The 19046-nt window shown below is 42.2% G+C and overlaps 2 protein-coding genes across 3 annotated transcripts; both read right to left on the bottom strand.

The window, feature by feature from the left end:
• Positions 1–5550: 5550 nt before the first annotated feature.
• On the bottom strand, positions 5551–9916 carry LOC127769318 (uncharacterized). Of its 2 annotated transcripts, none has more exons than XM_052294859.1 (3): positions 8687–8835; positions 7420–7658; positions 5551–6256 (listed from the first exon to the last, which is right to left on the bottom strand). In XM_052294859.1, exons 2-3 carry the CDS (start codon positions 7642–7644, stop codon positions 5711–5713), a joined length of 771 nt encoding a protein of 256 aa, XP_052150819.1. In that variant the 5' UTR covers positions 7645–7658; positions 8687–8835; the 3' UTR covers positions 5551–5710. The 2 variants fall into 2 exon arrangements, with proteins under 2 accessions (XP_052150819.1, XP_052150820.1); XM_052294860.1 differs by lacking the exon at positions 5551–6256 and adding an exon at positions 9567–9916 and having other exon boundaries at positions 7510–7658; positions 8687–9261.
• Positions 9917–10241: 325 nt separating this feature from the next.
• LOC127771111 (ubiquitin carboxyl-terminal hydrolase 4-like) lies at positions 10242–16567 on the bottom strand. The gene is made up of 6 exons (XM_052296938.1): positions 16047–16567; positions 14506–14622; positions 12253–12351; positions 11746–11931; positions 11475–11656; positions 10242–11175 (listed from the first exon to the last, which is right to left on the bottom strand). Exons 1-6 carry the CDS (start codon positions 16167–16169, stop codon positions 10779–10781), a joined length of 1104 nt encoding a protein of 367 aa, XP_052152898.1. The 5' UTR covers positions 16170–16567; the 3' UTR covers positions 10242–10778.
• Between the last annotated feature and the right edge of the window lie 2479 nt (positions 16568–19046).

The following is a 19046-nucleotide window of genomic DNA, read 5'->3' on the forward strand; positions in this document are numbered from 1 at the left end:
GGGAAGAGCTTTTCCATGGAAATCGTGATACCTTTGATTTGTCGTGCGAATAGGATCGTTGGGAGGAAGTGTGAGGCGGCGCCTGTCTGCTTTATCCAATTCCTCGCCTTTTCGCTGCACTGCTACCTGGCCATGTTTCGAGATCCATAGGGAAATCTATGAGAAAATAGCACAAGATCTGGGTAAATCTTTGCATCCAGTTCAAGTGACATCATTCAGGATTGAAATTACCATTTATGTCTGAAATCGTTTTTCTCTTTTGCTTGGAAGTCTCATGTGATTAATTTTTTTTAAAAAAATCCATAGTTACCCTAAAAATATCAACATGACAAGAACTAATAGTAGTAATAGTAGTAATAATAGTAGTAGTAGTAGTAGTAGTAGTAGTAGTAGTAGTAGTAGTATAATAATACTAACTAAATTTGTCAGAATCCATGTCGCAAACTTTAGCAACAGAACAAGGGAACAAACCGGGAAACATGACGAACAGGAGGGTTAAGCGTAAACCGGGAAACTAGTCGCACAAGTGTCAGTAGCCACCTGCAAGGCGGACCAGAAGCCATGGTTGTGGAGGATATGAGAGATCGCGGAGATGGCGCGACGTCTGGGCGTCGGAGGAGGCGAAGATCAGTATCGCTCGCGGCGGCGGCGGATGGGTTCGTGAAGTGTTAGCTTGCTAAGCCCAAAGTTATATACAAAGACCGAGCCAGCCCAAGCCCACTACGCAATTTGTGGCCCGTCAGGTTGTCACGCTGCACGATTAGTCCGAGCACTAACAGAGAGTGGTTGTTTGTTGGGATCTGAAATTCAGTTTCGGGGGGCATGAGGACAAATGAAATAGAACTGATTCAGTTGGAACCCTCCGCTCCTTTGTTTATATTATCCTTTATCCTTTAACTATTAAAATGATATTCTTTCAAATACTCTTATAGGCTGTGTTCTTACCCTAAGTTTTCCAACTCATCTCCCTCGTTTTCCACGCACACGCTTTTCAAACTGCTAAACGGTGTGTTTTTTGTAAAAAGTTTCTATACGAAAATTACTTAAAAAATTATATTGATCCATTTTTTAAAAAAAAGGTAATACTTAATTAATCACGCATTAATGAACCGTTCTATTTTCCTGCGCACTGTTTCGGTTGGGAACATGCTCCAGCGGCACTGTTCCTGTTGGGAACATGCTCCAGTGAACACAACTATAGTCCTATGTGTACTTTAGTACTAATGTTATTCGGTTTTCATCCATTGGACATTTTGGTAGGGCGCCTGTCGGAGTGTCAAGAAGTTACTCAAATGATACTTTTACAATTACTCACATGTGTTAAGTAATTTTTCGCGAATGTGCAAATGATTGTACATCAATATATTAGAAGGAAAATAGTTTTTGTTACATAATGCAATTGGCCAGACAAGCCTATGCTAAGGAGGGAAGAAAAGGGAAAAAACAAGAGTTGCAGCTAGGTAAAAGAAAGTTAAACTACTTTGAACAAAAGCTACTCCAAACTTCGAGAGCATGGAGGCGGAGCCACACTACACTTCCAAAGAATCTCCAAAAGTAGCAATGTCCGCAAAAGACTACAGACGAACCTCCGAGAGGATGGACTCCAGAACCACGGAGACCGAGGAGAGTGACTGTCACGCCCTGAAGTTTCCCCCTTTTCCTTGCTTTAAAATTTTGTTAAATAAATTGTCCGGAGAAATTGTTCTAATTAATCTAGAGCTAATTCCTTAATTAATAAATGCAATTAATAATTGAAATTGGCTGGGATTTTTCTTGAGTTCCACATGTCACAATATATTAACAGGATTTTTAGTAAAATTTTCAGAGTCTTGGAGATAATTTTAACCAATTAAAAATCACCAAAGTGCAATTTTAAATCCTAGGAAAAATCCTTTCTTCTTTTTCTTTTTCTTTTTCCTCCTTTTTCCCTCTTCTTGGGCCGTCGGCCCAGTCCACCCCGCCGCCTGCGCGCGCCCATCTCCTTCTTGGGCCGGCCCGCGCCCCCTCCTCCTCCCTTCGGGACGCCGATAGGTAGGCCCCACCTGTCGGGTCGTCCCCAACCTTCAGCCATGCCCCCAAGTCGGCAACCGCCGCTGACGCCCCACCTCCTCCGCTCCTCCCGCGCCCACGCCGTGCCGTTCCCGCGTCCTGCCCACGTCGCCGCCCTCTTCCCGCGTCTCCCGCCCCGCGCGCGCGCACGAATTGGGCGGGATTCGATTTCGAATCCCACCCCACTTTCTCTCCACCCCACGTCGCCGGCGAAATCGGAGACTTCCCCGGCCACGTCCGCCTCCCTCTCCACCTATAAATTGCTCCCCCGAGCCTCCTCTTCCCCTTTCCGCTCCCGCCCTCTCCCGTGCCTCCTACCGCGCTCGCGCCGCTCGCCGCACGCACCGCCGCTTGCCGCCGCCTCTGGCCGCACGCTGCCGTTGCTAGAGCCGTTGCCTCGCCGCGCAATCACCGCCGCGAGAGCTACCTCGGCCGCCGCTCGCTTTCCACGCGCCGCCGCCGTACCGCTCTCCCCACGCCACACCCGAGCTCCGCCACCGCCGCCCATCTCTGGTTGCGCGTCGTCGCCGCTAGGGCCGCCGCCGCGCCAAGCCACCGCCGCAAGAGCTTTCCCAGCCACCGCCTCGCGTCGCTGGAACCCCACCGGAACCCTATCTCCTCGCGCGCCGGTGAGTTTGTCCCTCCCCACCGCCTCCGGCCGTCAATGGTGTCCGCCGTTGTCATTTCCTCTACTCCTAACCCCTCTCCTCCCCTTCTCTAGGTGTCGCCGCCGCCCGTCCACGCCTCAGCATCGCCGGTCGTCGCCGCCACCCTTGTTTTCCGCACCGGTCGCCGCCGCCCCTCCGGTGAGGACTCCCTCCCCCTCCCTTTTCTCCCCATCCTGCGTGCGCCGCCGCCTTTGGCCGTGCCGCCGCTCCAGCCGTCCGCCGCCGCCTTTCGCGCCGTCCACCGCCGCCTCCTTCCGCCGGTCGCCGCTGTCGGCAGCCGCACGCGCCGCCGCCGCTCGCTATGGCCGGCCGGCCGGCTTTGTGCCAAGCCGAGCCGTGCCAAGCCGCCGCCCGCACCGTCCAATCGGCCTCGGGCCAATCCGGACCGTCGGTCCCGTGGACCGGCGGTGGACCACCCACGTGGTCCCGGTCCACGGTAGACCGGCCACCCTTTGTGCCGCTGACATGCGGGCCCCGCTTGCCGATGCCGCCCCCCTTGATGACGTTAGCCCTGGGATTTATTGCGCAATAAATAATTAAGGACTTTTCTTTATTAGTAAAAACATAGTTTATCTTCTAAAATTCATAAGTAATTCATCCGAGCTCCGTTTAAGTCCATTCAAGTCTCAGTAAATTCATAAAAATCCCTAGAATCTATTAAAAATGATTTTGTTTCCTGTTTCAGTAGTCTTATAGCATGTTTTGCTTGTGTGCTTTGTTTGTCGCGTAGATTTCGGCCGTTTCGTCGATCCGCGGTTTCTCAAAGACGTTGCTGAGGTCTCATCAGTGCGAGAGCAAGGCAAGTCATGCAATACAATTGATCATATTGTACCCAATTTACAAATATCCCACATTTCTATTAAATGTCGCATTCTTTTACAATGTCATGTGGGATGGGTCCTATTACTCAGCCATATGTTGTTTACCATATGCCATTGATAATTGGGGTATCAAAATGATTAGATGTTGGTTTAGGAAATGTTTAGTCATGCTTAGCTCAACTAGTACACAAAAGGGGATCACATTATTGTATAGACTCTGACTATGAGCATAGTTTTGGATTGGTGCCACCGCAATGGTGTTAGTTAATTAAAATACACTGAATGGTGGGCTGTGGGTGCATGGTTTTGCTGGTCGCACCCATGGCAATTAAGGACCGGTTCACGGGAAACCCTGGGAGACTTATCGTGCTTACTACAAGTGGGAGTGGGTAACTGCTTGATCTGAAGTATAGCTCGACCCTTTCCTAGGCACCGGTGGCGAGGGTGGGCGTGATGGAGTTGGGTCGGCCGGGGTGTCCGGTTGTCCAGCTGCCGGATTCACCGCGGCGCAAGAGGGGACCGCCCACTGCCTTTTGAGGGGTGGGGGTGAAACCTTAGCGTGGTGTGGATGGTTAGGGGAGGGTTATGTGGAGGGTCTTGTCACGATTTCCCCCTTTGCAGTATCATGGTGATACTTCGGGGCATGGCGACATATGTGGAATCGTGTCTTGTGGGTATAGTTGTACACCTCTGGCCAGAGTAAAACTATTCGAATAGTCGTGCCTGCGGTTATGGGCGATCAACCAGATTCACCGTGATTAGTCTCACCCCTAGTTTAGTTCAATGAACTGGTGTAGTTCAGGTGGTTGGTTGGGCCTGTTGCAACGTGGTGTAGCGTTGGACAGTGATTGGTTAATATTGATTAGGTACTACAACTGTTTTACTGCTTTCAACTACTGCTTTGAAATGCCTGCTTTATGCAAAAGAACGTTTAGCCTCCTTTGGTTATATCCTGCATCATACCTCCTCTTCCAGTATGACTTGCTGAGTACAGTGGGTAGTACTCAGTCTTGCTCTCTTTTCCCCCACACCAGAGTTGAAGTTCTTCTCAGTTGGAGCCGTCTCAGAGAGGTTGGTTTCGTCGCTGCCGTCAAGAATGGCCTGTGGAGTGGAGTCGCCCCGCTGCTAAAGTCAAGTTTCCAAGTCTAACTCGTTTTATCTTTTCCGCTGCATTTGTAATCTTTTATATTTTTGTAAGACGTGGATCTATATGTCAACAATTGTCGTTTGTGTACCCTAGCTGGTCCTGGACAGGGATTTAATGCACATTCAGCTTAAAAATTCTGGTTCGTGAATTTCTGGGCGTGACAGTGCCGAGTCAGAAACCCTGGAGTTTTGCTCCTTCCACAACTGCCAAGAGACTAGAAGAACCAGATAGTCGAAGCTGGCGCAAAGATGCTCAGGTAAGCAGGCCCTAGATGATGGCCACCAGATTTGTAGCGAGTGCCAGATCTGCCGAGCGAACACACAGTCGAGAAGGATGTGGTTCGACGTCTCAAGATACTAAGCGCAAAAGGGACATACGGAGTGGCTATCGATACGACGCTTCTGAAGAAGACAGAGTGGCAAATCAAAGGAAGAATTTGCATTTAGCAGGGCCCTTCACGTGCCATATGTTTAGTGATGCTCTTAAAGTTTTCATCCATCAGAAATTGCGGTAAAAAAAAGCTACTGGGTTTGTTGAATGGAGGATCTAAGATGATGGTTGGATCCGCAAAAGTACTCTAGATATTTCAGGAGTAATTTTTAAGCAGAATTATTTCGGGGCTGTTCAGATTGTAGCCAAAATAAATTGCCAAAATTTTGGCAAGTTGGCAATATTACCAAAAATTTGGCAAGATTTCTTATGCATTGTCCAAAGTTTAACAACAAACTAAATGCACGCACTTTTGGCAACTTAGCCGAAAAAATGGCATCAATCTCTGAACAGCCTCTTCAACTCTCGATCTCTCTAGACACTGTAGACTGCAGAAGTGAATCGAAAAAAAAATAGAAAATAGAGGATTAGAAAATTCTAGCAAAAATATGTGATTGATAATAAATAAAGCCCGAATGCATTGAAAAAAAAAATCAAACACAAGCAAACTAAACAAAAGCGAAGACAGTAAAATGCTTGCTTATGATAGTAGTTTTTGTTGAGTCACCATGAAATACACATGAGGAATCAATCCATTAATCCAAAGCTGACCAAGTGACCTTCACCGAGATTGAGGCGAACCCGATCTTTATTTCTTCACTAGCACATCCATGATTGGTCGCTTTGAAAGATAGACAATGTTCAGCGAAATAGACAGAACCTACCTTAAACTTCAAATCCATCCACTTATTCTTCATGACAGCAACCACATGCCTCCTCAAGCCACGCGACTCACCAATCACACCATCAAAGAGCTGGATTTCCTCATGTAACCCACTGGTAAAACAGCCGACACACAAATTGAAACCGGTTTGCACTTCTGATATGACAACATCTGCTGTCGCTTCAAATGCGTAGTCAAGACACGCTCGAGTTATGTCTACCGCGCCGTAATCTCCATGAATGCGATTTATCACTGGATTGCTTGATGTCAGTATTTCGTTAACACATGATACACCATCAATCAGCTGTAGATCATTCTCATCTCGTTCTCCTGTCTTGATCCTCATGTCATATTCAACTAGAACAGCACGAGACAAATCGATCCCTCTCTTAGGGCCAGTCATTTCGATGATGGAACCCTACAAAATAATTATTTAGTACCTCTTCGTAGCAGAGTAAGAAGTACCTAACGGCCCTATCGTTTCGCTGAATGGGGGAATAAACCAAACAATATATTTGCAAACGAAAAATAATTTGTAAAGAAAACTTTTTTATATGTATTCTTAACTATCTAAAAGCGAAGGCTGGAAAATAAACTTCGATGGAAAAAAAACCCAAAATCAACTCCAAATTTAAGGTTGAAAATTCAAATTTTGGCTGATAAGCATAAGTATAGGTGAAAAGATGAGGTTGTAAAGCTAAATACTTACTTTGTGGCATTTCAGTCACAACAATACCTAGCTCAAGGGATTATTTTACAGTTGATGCCCAAGATGCTTGTCACGTATCAAACATAATGGTTATGAAGGGTCAAGAGTGTAAGAGTGCCAAAGAAGAAATGTTTGTCCAGCGTTACTTATTTGAGTTATTTTTGAATTCCAAAATATTAATCATATAGGCTTTGTTGTGATGGGGTCATTCATATGTCTATAGACAATTAAAAAAAACAATTTTGCGCGGTTCTAAGCAGAAACCAAAGGGTTCAAAACTATTCTATTTGATTTTGTTTGGAACACGGAACACTCACTTGCACTTAGTTTCATAAATAATTCAGGTCTGTTCATAATCATCATTTCACAATATAGTACTTCATATAGGGCTATCATTCCATAATATTGTTTTGCTACTTTTGCATATATTATAACATTAATAGCATGGAAGCATATTTTTTTGGAGCTATAGCACCAAAATATTGCTAGAGTATTTCAGCTGCCATTTTGGGCAAGAATGTTATTTAAAACAGAAATTTGCCTTTTTTACAATAAAAATGACAGTAGTGGCCTGTCTGTTTTGTTTCAGAAAAGAAAACAGTCACATAAGGAATATATATGGCACAACCACCATAGACTAACCCTATTTCAAATGATTAAAGAAAAGATTGCAAACTGAGCCTACACTATCAATTAAGAGCGCAGTTAATACAACATTTCCACCCTATCCTAAATTCAGTAATGTAAAAGAGGCTGGAAGATACCAACAAAAGCTCTAATCACATTTGTTCCGTGCATGTTATAAGTTTGGCCTAATACTGTGAAACAGATAAAATAATTTGAAGTAATTGTATAAACATACGGGAATGTACCTGCTCCACAATTATGGGATTATCTCTGCCAATATTGACAATATAATTAAGTAATGGGTCCCGAAGATCCCGTGCCGCAATGTATCCATACAACTCCATTGAGCCATCAACCCCAAAAACTTTAGCCAACTTTATTGAGAAAATTTGCAACATGGAATGTTGAGTATGCCTCGTGCAAGTTCCATCACTCAGGCTGCAATCTTTGTTGGGATTTGATAACATCATTGCCTCCAATCAAGCTACAACAAAGATTACATACCAAATTGCAACAGCTTAACAGTAGATAAAATACCTGCTTGGTTATAATAAAAGTAAAGGTAGAAAGTCCATTCTAAATTCCTAATCGCTCAAGTTTTTCAGTTGTTTGGATAATTCCTGTCTGAATTTATTCCCGCACCCCTACCCCACCTAATTACTGAAAGCAGAACACTTTATGTAAACTTCTAGTAACACATCTCAGATAGACAGGAGAAAAGAAAAAAAGGAGAGAAAAAAAAGAAAAGGAAATCAGGTCCCAAATCGAGGGAAACAAACCGGTTGAGAGGGCTCTACTCTGTTGGTCCACAATTGTCCCCCTCAAGCATGCGCTCCACAACTTCATTCGACTGGGGCCATGGTAGAATGTTGCCTCTATTCAGTGGTGCCACTGAGGGGATATCATTAGTAAGATCGTGCCCGACATGGGAATGATCACCTGGGAGGTGGATGATGGTATCCTAATGCAAGCTGGGAACTGGATTGTGGCCACAGATGAACAAACAAGGCAAGGGAGTGAAGTAGAAGAAGACAGGGGGCAAAGAATTCCATGTCTTGACTAGTTCAACAATTGCAAATAAGGGTGAAATTTGCGATGTGGATGAGTGGATCCCATAGACCGTATTAGATACTTTCCAATGGAAATTCCCATATTAGGGCACTTTGTAGTGGTAGATAAAAAAAATCTTCTGATATTTAGATCTGTGGCTTGATACAAATACCGTCTATTATGCCAACCTTTCCTAACTTAAATGGGTGATATATTTCTATTTATAACATAATATCCTAATGTACTATAGACTCCAGACTCATCTAATAGAAAGAATTTATCCTCTTATTTGTTGTTCAAGAAGTGTAGTCAGATGGCTGGCCTCAGCGGCCATAGGACTGGCTAGCGTCCTAGGATTGCATAAGTGGCAGCGCAACACTAACCTTATATTGACACTAGAGCTTGAGAACTCTCCTAAGAACAAAACAGATAACAATGGGAAAATATGTATCAAACACTTACTCTCATTACGGTCCGCGATACGATAGTCCCATTTCCACCCAGATCCAAAGGTGGTGTCGTATATATAACCATCACGGTGGCTGCTCCATTTAAATGTCGTCCAAGAGACAGGACCATAACAGCTGTAGTTATCTACGCGATCGTTGAACTCTTCATATTCATCATCATCATCATCATCATCGGCCTCGCTGGCACTTTGGTTCCTTGCATCTTCTTCACCATCTGTTAGCTCCTTAATTGCCCCCCTTGGATCTTGTTTGACACCTGCGACCTTCACGGTTGTCCTACAAAAAACTTCATCGCTATACTTGGCATTAACAATTTTGCGTCCATTCTCTTCAACATTGGCAGGACGGCCATCGCCATAACGAGCAATGAACTCAGTTGCAGCCCCATTCTCTTCATTGTCCATGCCTCGGGTGATGGGAAAGTGCTTGTCCATGGAATTTATAATACCGTTGGTTGTGTGGATAGGATCGTTGGGAGAAGGGGTGAGTTGGCGCTCGTCTGATTTACCCAATTGCTCACTTTTCACTGCATTGCCGCTGGCCATGTTCCGAGATCCACAGGGGAATCTATGAGCAAAGAGCATAAAAGGGTAAATTCTTTGCAAAGATCCGGTTCAAATGCCATCAGCAAGGATTGAAATCGTAATGTACTATCTATGTCTGAAATGGATTTTTCTTTGGCATTTTGTTCTCTGATTTAGGGGTGACATGTGATTAAGTAAAATGAAAAATCCCTAATTGCCCTTAAAAAAATCAGCATCATAAGAACAAATAATTCTAACAAAAAAATCCCTAAATTCGTCGAAATCCATGTAGAAAACATTAACAACAGATTAGAAGCGCAAACTTTAGCATCAGAACAAGGAACACACCGGGAAACATGACGGACAGGAGGGTTAAGCGCCGCCCTGCTGATCGAAGCGGCTCGTCGCGCAAGCGTCGGTAGCCACCCGCGAGGCGGACCGGAAGCCATGGAGGAGACTAGAGAGGAGAGATCGCGGAGATGCGGCGCCATCCGGGCGGTAGAAGCCGCGGCGTTGGGGGCGTCGGAAGAGGCGGATCAATCGAGCGCGATGGGGTTCGCGTGCGTGCTCACACAGAGAGGAGCGCGCGGCGGCGGTGAATCCGGTGATGGCTGCTGGTGGGTATAGTGTTGCGCGCAGCCGCGCACTGGTCCGGTTCGTGGCTTGCTAACCCTAAGTGAATTCAACAAGAGGGAGGCAGCCCAAACCCAAGCCCACTCTGCAATTCATGGTCTGTCTGCCTGTCTGGTTGTCACGCTCTACGGCGAGTCCAAGGACCAACAAACAGGTAGTGGTTGTTTGGATCTGAAAATAATAAAGCCTCTTAAAAGAAATAAAAGGAAAAAAAATAAAATGAGACATGATTTATTCAGTTGAACGAACTGGATGGAGATTGTATCATCAGGATTTTTATGTAATCTTCATTTCTAAGTCTCTACTTTCAAGCTTTTACAGGTAGGAAATTTCTTCAGCCATTTCTCAGGATCAACATGATTGGAGACAATACATGCAAGAGTTCCTACAGGAGAAAAAAAATGTTTTCCTTTCAAGATCACATGATTGGAGCGATACATAATGAGTTACACAGCAAGCATAATACATAATGAGTTACACAGCAAGCATAACCGACCAAGTTCCCTAAATCTAATCAAACTTACAACAATTCTCACTCAGCGCGTGATTCTCAGGCAGCTTTCGTACAGCTTTACACAATAATACAACAGGATCAAGAAATGCCTACATCAAAAATTCCAAACTAGAATCAATACACTGCGCGCAAGGAGCAATGTTGCATTCTTTGGTAAAGATGTCAATGCTGACGAAAAAAAAGTCAGGCGTACTTAATGATTTACACCTTATTTCACCACTAGGAGCAAGGTTCCATTATGCTCTGTACACTAAAACCACCCAAAATCCAGCGTCCTCATGTTCATACTCACAATCTCTGAGATCAACAATTTTCCATGGAGGTAATGAAATAGCTGTGTAAATACAACGGTATTCTTGCATGCTCCAAAGAAAAAAAAAAAGAAAAGAACAGGGAAGGTGAAGAAAATCAATCTAACTCTTCCCACCAAGACCCTCATAAAACAAGATGTATCCATGGTCCGTGTTGCCTGAGTATTCATGTGAAGAACCGAAGAATGTTTGCAGGGTCGACTCCTCAACCATCTCGACATTTTCATCATCGAAGAACAACCAGTGGTTGTGGCTTTTGACAAGGCTTACATAATGTCCATGGTTGGGGCCACTTCCAACATGGACAACGACAGCAAAGAGGGAGTACTCGGTATCTACATCATCAGATGTACTGAGCTTCAGCTCCATTGGGAATACAACCCGGTATGAAAGCTTCTTATACCGACCAAGCTGCTCTATGTACTTGAAGCGCTTTAGGTGGATAACTAATATGTGTGGAGCCTTCTTGATCTTCATTCTCTTCTGTGCTTCTTGCAAGCTGTAACAAGATCAAAATATTGGAGCTCAGCATAGTTAAGATTACAAGCCTTCCCATATGGTAGTTAAAGCACACAATTTTCATCTGTTTCACCCAAAGTCTACAGCATATAACAGGTTCTTCAAAGGAAAGGTGACCAGTTAGGGCTTTGCGCTGTTGTGCACATATACCAAACAAGTGCTCACCAAGCAAAGATGGAAATGGCACATTATGAAAACAAATCAATAGTTCAAAGAATTCTTGCTGCATTGTGAAGAAAAGAAAATGCAGTGTAAAATAAATATAATACATAGTTGTACCTGCAGCATTTGTCACAGAAGAATTTGTCCTCAGCATTTAAAGTTTCCGTGGAGCAGAAGTTTTTCAAGCAGCTTGTGATAGAACTATTCTGCTCAATATCAACACTCAGATCAAAAAATGTTTCATCCCTTGCCGTTACTGTCTCGCATCTTAAGCATCTGGTCTCATTGGTCAGTATGCCCTACACATGTTACGAGAAAAATAAGATGACAATGACCCGAGCTCTTTAAGGGTGGAAAGCTGCAAGGTATTTTCAGCGAGTTCAGTCACCTGAAAATTCTTATGCACCAAGGTAACCGGTGGTTCTTTTCTAACACCATTGGCTAAAGGTTGAACTGGCCCGTTTGGAACCTTTTCAGGAGATGATGATTGAGGGGAGTCCTTCGCAGCACTAGACTCCTTTTCCAGAATATCAACAAGCTCATTCAACAGAAAATTTAAGAACTCATGTGCATCCTACACAGTAATCATGGAAGGGTAAATTATTATTAGTGAATACAAACACAATTATCTTTTCTCCAACAAAATCAATTGTCAGCTTTAAATGCCAACTATACCAATAATGAAAATGACATCACTCAGACCAATTAATAAATGGAACATTTGAAAGTAAAAAACGATTATGGAGTTTGTATTAAATTGCATCAATTTGGTCAGCATGAAGCTTCAAATTATAGCAGATGAAAATGTGCTCTTATATTGTGTGAACGTGACAATGTCATCACAATGCTTCACAAATCAACAAATTGTACTACTATAATAATACATGCAAGGTACCTGGTGCATGTAGCTGCGAAATAGTTCATTCTGTTTCTTTACTCTTTGGACAAAGCGTTTTGGAGCGATAACGCCAGTCTTTTTCTTTGACTGGCTTACCTGCAATATATATTATGATCCATTAAGTTGCTGACAGAGACAATATCCTGACAGAAATTTCAGAGACCATACAAAACCGAGCAGTAAACACAATGCACACAGATCAATGAATTTGTGGGTACGACATCAAGCCAAATATCTTATTTGGTAATCAACTTGTGTGATGGATTTTAGAATATATGCTGATTTTAACAGCAGGTCAGTGTACATTACTCTAAGTAAGTTGATATAAGTCTTCCAATAAACAGTGCACTCTCTGAAGACTAGAAAAATCACCCCAAGAAAACCCAAACAAATAAATAGCACACAGACAACAAATATATCTGCATAGTGCTATCAAGTGGCTTCCAATAAACAGTGCACTCTCTGAAGACTAGAAAAATCACCTCAAGATACCCAAACAAGAAAATAGCACACAGACAACAAATATATCTCATATGGAGCTGCACAGTGCTATCAAGTGGCTTCCATCATAATTCTCTGATCAACACACGATGACGTAAAACCTTCAAACTCAGTGCAATAGAGATTTATTAACTGGCAACATACGAAACTTCACCCTGGCAGCGATTATATGATGACTTCAATGGATGAGGGTGCTAAACAAAAGCTGGCACCCTAATCAACACATGGAGCACACAAATAGCAGGAGGGGGATAATATGTGAGACGGCCAGCTACCTCACTACCTACGTAATCTCATGTCCTGATACTGCCAGGCTTCCACTTCCATAGAATCAAACTCACACCAACACCAGGTAGCAGTCTTCACTACTTTCCTGACCTATGACCTATCCTTCTTTCCTCTGCCATACTGCTACCCCCTAATGCCTCCACAACTTCTTCCACGTCCACCAGGTTCTCCTCAGAGATTAAGCAGCAGCGCAGAGAGAAACCACAGAAGCCAGATCAGAGATCCCTATCTCCTAGACCTCTGATAGAACTGTTTATTTCTTTGTGATTATCTATCCTTTAAAGGGTCTTCTCACCTCAAATCAAGGACTCAGGGTGAATGGTCTGGGAATAATATTGAGTACTGATTGCTTTCAACTGACTTGACACCCTGTCATCGGCATGACAACACCACGACATCCACTACAACTAAAATATGCCATTACAGATAACCCCTTATTGCAGAAGCATAATCAATAGGACAATATAAGTTCTTAAATTATCGTAACAAAAACATTTGTTCTTGAGAACTGTTAGAATGAAAATAAAAATACTTTGCATGCTTCTGTCTACTACAGTTACAGCATCGTGTCATCCTGAAGAGAGGGAACAGATATTTTAAAGGCTGCACAGCAGATACAAGTCACTTGATGCCACCCTGTAAGGCATTACTAAAACTTAAGGCCTTTACATAATATAGAATAGGACTTACCATATTCTGATATTCTTCTCCCAGGAATGAGCCTAAGACCCACCACTTTTTTCAGCATAAGCTCTTAATCTAGCTATTTGAAATTTGTAGTCTGCAAGGCCATAGCTTTTAATCCACAAGTATAAGGGTGGAGGGATAACACCAACCCACAAAAGCCAAAAGGGCTACTCAAATCTAGCATTTGGCTTGTTGGTGCAACAGTGGCTTATGGCTTTTAAAAAAAGCCGAATAAAAAAACTTTCTGTTTGCTTAGGTTTAGGTATTTAGATTATAAGCAGGCTAATACTCCCTCCGTCCCAAAAAAAGACAAACCCTGGTTTCCATGCCCAACGTTTGACCGTCCGTCTTATTTGAAAAAATTATGAAAAAAATTAAAAAGATAAGTCACGCATAAAGTATTAATCATGTTTTATCATCTAACAATAATGAAAATACTAATTATAAAAAAATTCATATAAGACGGACAGTCAAACGTTGGCACGGAAACCCACGGTTTGCCTTTTTTTGGGACGGAGGGAGTAAGTCCCCAAGCAAATAGGGCCTACCAACTAGCATCATGGTTACAATCCTACTTCAACTAAAACATCAGCGTACTATTGTCCTTAACAATCAGAAATATAATACTTGGTAGATGAAAGTTCCACTGAATGCAATGAAGAACAGTTATGAAGAAGCTGTTACCCATTCAAAGTTTTTGAAAGCAACAATATGCTCAAACACAGTTACATATCATTATCATCAAGTAAGAAACTTATACTTTGTCCACTTTACCTGCATGAAAAGATCCGCCAAACAAGTCAAAAGGTTCTCCTCCGCATCTCCAGGAGTTTTGTTATTTGCATAATATTCCAGCAATTTCTCCCTGAACGGGATGCAGAAATATAGTGCCTGGAACACAAGTATCATTGTAAGGTTCATGTAAATAATAAGGTGCATAAAAAATAATTGACTGTGCAGTGCAAGTTGTAAGATTGCAAACTGTGAAGAAGAGATTACAGCAGAACATTTACCAAATAGAAATAGTCCATAATTTAATATGGTTCAGGAATGATAACATTATTTGACTATTGCATACCAAGATATAATAAAATATAAACTTGTTCATCATATTTCATGACAACTACAATATTATGCACAGAACTTTACAAATATAAGGTAGATCTACAACTATAGCGAAGGTACTAAGATAGTGAACACTAAAATTGTCTCCTGTGGGTTTCTCGCACAATAAGGATAACGATCCACAACAGAACAGACAAAATTATGTGTCCTAAGAAGATCCTCAATCAAATAAAACGAATATTCAGAAGTGGGTAAAAGTATTGTCAGAAATGTCCTATAGCTTTAACTGCTAGGAAATGCCTCAAACTTCCATTCTAAAAGAAAATGGGCAGAAAGTGATCCTGCATTTGTCAAATACACCCTACAATGTTTTCAACCCACTGGTGCCATTACCAGTTACTTAATTGAAATATTCAAAGCTTTCTTCTCACATACAGATCTTATTGAATTGTACTCATATACTAAGAGCTTCAGATTAAAGGCATAAAAGTTGTCACGGCAATGCCACATACAGATGAGCAGACGATTCAAACTGGAACCAGATAAATGAAAGCACGTTGTATATTGCTAGACTTATAAGTTCTAACTTAATTCTTGCATAACAAAGTCTGTTCAGATAACTGGAACCAGATAACTTTGAATACTATTCAGATGAACACATTGATTCTAAATTTCGGGCCACCACACCCATATATGTCTACCACATTCAATTCTAGAGCTACTTACATACATGGGTGCTAATAGAGAGAAACTAATACTTGCATTCCAAAAATATGAAGCTATTGGCAGGACGGTCAACATACAGAACGACTGGAACCCAGCATTCTTTACATCTCTATATAAGATGAAGCTAACCATTTAACCATGCAAGCATAGTGCTAATATACATGCCGCACAACTCACAACAGCTTGTATTACTGCAGAATTGACATATTCTACCCATAACAACACATTTCGCAAAAAAAAAAGCACACAAACTCTAATGTACTAATCATCTATTACAGTAACATAAATACATGATTAGGAACCTACACAAGTCAACTGGAACAATCAAAGGCAGCACAAAGGTTATCGAACAAACCACCCAATCAAAACTCAAAGCATGTCAGGCACTGAATCAAGCTACTTATACTACGATACTACAACATAGAACGCTCATCACAATCCCCAGAATCACACCGAGCATACCGCGCGTTCAGTCACAGCAAATCCACAAGCTACGGAGGCGTGAGGGCTAGGGGGATAGAGACCTGGAGGACACTGTTGCAGTAGCAGGTGTTGCCGAAGTTCTCGAGGCCGAAGTAGCGCTCGCCTTCCGGGAACTGGTCGCCGAGGGCCTTCTCGAGCTTGGAGCCGCTGGCTCCCATGACCATCCACCGGTCCCACCACCCGGAGGCGGCGCCGGTGAGGTACCGGAACCCCGACCCGAGCCCGGAGCGGCTCCTCTCGGCCGCCGACGAGGCCTCCACCGTGGGCGATCGCGCCGGGTTTGCCGTCCTAGGGTTTGGTGGCTCCCCGCGCGCGCGCGGCGGAGAGGGGGGAGGCGGAGGGGCGGAGCAGGGGGGAAACCCTAGGGCGGCCTCGATCCGATGGGGCGGAGCGGCGGAGGAGGGGGTTGCTTCTGCTGCTTCTGCCGCCGCTGCTGCTGTCGCCGTCGTCGTCGTCGTCGCTGCCGCTTCTCTCGTTTGGGGGGATTTTTTTTTTCTTTCGCCTACTACTAGTCTACTACCCTTGCTTGCGGGTGGAGTGGGGAGTTCGCTTGGGTTAGATCGGTTTCGTTGGTGGTTCTTACTGTTTGTGTTCGTCGTGGGTGGGCGCTGTTTGCGATTGACTGGACTCGTGGGGTCCGGGGTCTATCTGGACTTCTTTTTTCTCCACGCCCCGATCTACTCTTTGGATCTCTCTCTAGTCCGGTCAGTCAAGTGAATTTCATGGCGTGTAAAAAAAAATTGAGCTTCCTGACCATTTTGGATACGTTTATCGCGAGGTAAACGTTCCATTAGTTGTTGGTAATAATGGTTGGGATAGAAACATGTGGATGTTGTGTTGACCAAGAGACTGAGAAATAAGACCACTCTAATACTTAAAAAAGAGGACCGCGTATTATCTATCTGTTATCGTGTCAATTTACATGCATGTTATAATAGCTAACATAAAAGCTAACATACCATTATAGTACAATGGACATGTTCAGATTGTAGCTAAAATAAACCTTATCAAATTTTGCCATTGCCAAAACTTTTACAAAATGGTAAAATTGCCAAAATTTTACCAGGATTTCTTATGTATTTACCAAATTTGGCAATAAAGTAAACGTAGATATTTTTTTGACAGCTTAAAAAAATAGTATGGTTGAAAATAGCATCAAAGTGAACAGGCCCTATATTATCGGATAAAACGCGCATGCGTTGGATGGATCTTATATATCAAGCCATCATGCTTGTTAGGCTCCTTCATTGTATTCTCACTTTGAATCTTATACTCCCTCCGTCCAAAAAAAAATGCATTACTAGCATCCCAAGGTGGAATTAGTGGAGATGGTGAATGACTAAAATGCTCTTAATCATTGAAAAAAACAGTAAAAATGATAGGTAGATAAAGGGTATTGAAGAGATAAAACTTATCGTTTTACGTGCTGAAGGTAGGTAGGAGGGTAGAAGTTGGTTTTTTGGGACAAAATTCAAACTCTAGAAGTTGAGTTTTTTTTGGACGGATGGAGTATTAAATTTTGATAAGATAAACCAAACGTATGCTTACCAACATTACCTTATTAAACTTTAGTAATTCTATTAGTTTGTACTTAAAAAATTCTACCAAATTTTGATAAGGCTTTAAATTAAACACATCCAGTATACCAAAACCTAGTAATACAAAAATGTGCCAAAAAAAAAACAGGTAAGGTTGAGAGCGGCTACAAAGTAAACAAGCACATAATCTCGATTCCTTATATATCAAATTTTGAACTCCACCCAAGTCATCGATTTATCGTTGATTTTGAATGAAAATCGACGAATTTTGAACAAACAGTTGGAGATGCACATTTCAAGCCGGCTAAAAATCGTTAAAACTTGGTCGATAGCTTATAGTATCGAGTTTATCTAGAGTACAAATGAGATTTTTCATAAATCATACATAACACATTACTCCACCCGTGTCACTGAATAAGGTATGCACGTATTAAAATTCAACTATCTAAATATTTAACAAATACTATTTTTTTATAAATTATGTTTTATTTTACAAAAATAATATTATTATATTGACATTTGAATTTACTTTCATATGATTGTGGTTTTGTTGCTAGGAACATCGTAGTAATGAAAAAATCAAAGTAAAAAATTAGTTAGGAAAACCATGCCAAATTTAATCACGCTTTAGTTAGTGGAACATCGTAGTATATGTCAGTACCATAACCGTGAGAAATCCAATATTATGTTACATGTTCAAAGTCAGGACAAATACTAGAAACAACTAAAATTTCACTCGGATGTATTCTGCGGATGTAAACACCAAAAGAGGAGAGGGCAAACGTCGAAACGGAACTCTTAAACAACAAAATTGGTATGCTTATAGCAAATGCTTGAGGAAGAGTCACATGCTTTTCATGATCTTTGCCATGACAGAACTTTGGGGCTGTTTGGTTATTTAGGGCTTGAGGTCTAAATTAGGCTTACCAATATTTGGCAATTTCAATAGTGTTTAGTGTCTATTTGGTTTGAAGCCAAATTTTGGCATGCCTAAGAAAATAGGTTATTTCAATAGTGAACTTAGGCTATTTTGGCTTCAATCAAACGCAACTTTACCTTACCAAAATTAGTCATGCCAAAACTTGCCAAAATTTGGTATTGACAAAATTTGGTAAGGTCTATTTAGGCTACAAACCAAACCAACCTTTACCTACCAAATCTTTGATAGTGCCAAATTTTTGGCATGTTTTGGTACTACTAATTTTTTAGTAGGGTAGAGATGCATGGTACATATTTGAATTGCTACCAATGTAAAGCCAAATATTGATGATATAGAGAAGAAAGTTCTAGATTAGTGCCAAATTGTTAATAGACATTATTAATGATTTGACTTCAATCCAAACATACACTATCACTATTGAAGCTACCAATAAATAGGTAAGGTTACATTTTGGCTTCAATCCAAAATGGCCTTTTGGCTACTACTCCACTGTGCAATACTCAGATAAGTTCGGTTGCTACAATTCCCCCCCCCCCCCAACGAGCATCAATGGCTGTTTTTGG

Source organism: Oryza glaberrima, chromosome 4 (assembly GCF_000147395.1).
Source record: "Oryza glaberrima chromosome 4, OglaRS2, whole genome shotgun sequence".
In the NCBI taxonomy this organism is placed as follows: Eukaryota; Viridiplantae; Streptophyta; class Magnoliopsida; order Poales; family Poaceae; genus Oryza; species Oryza glaberrima.

Excerpts from the sequence above, each read along its gene's own strand:
- LOC127769318 (XM_052294859.1), bottom strand. The coding sequence starts at position 7,644 with ATGATGTTATCAAATCCCAACAAAGATTGCAGCCTGAGTGATGGAACT. Across the intron at positions 6,257-7,419 it reads ATCCCATAATTGTGGAGCAG|GGTTCCATCATCGAAATGAC; the intron begins GTACATTCCCGT and ends ATTATTTTGTAG.
- LOC127771111 (XM_052296938.1), bottom strand. The coding sequence starts at position 16,169 with ATGGTCATGGGAGCCAGCGGCTCCAAGCTCGAGAAGGCCCTCGGCGAC. Across the intron at positions 11,932-12,252 it reads TTCGCAGCTACATGCACCAG|GATGCACATGAGTTCTTAAA; the intron begins GTACCTTGCATG and ends ATTACTGTGTAG. Across the intron at positions 11,657-11,745 it reads TGGTGCATAAGAATTTTCAG|GGCATACTGACCAATGAGAC; the intron begins GTGACTGAACTC and ends TAACATGTGTAG.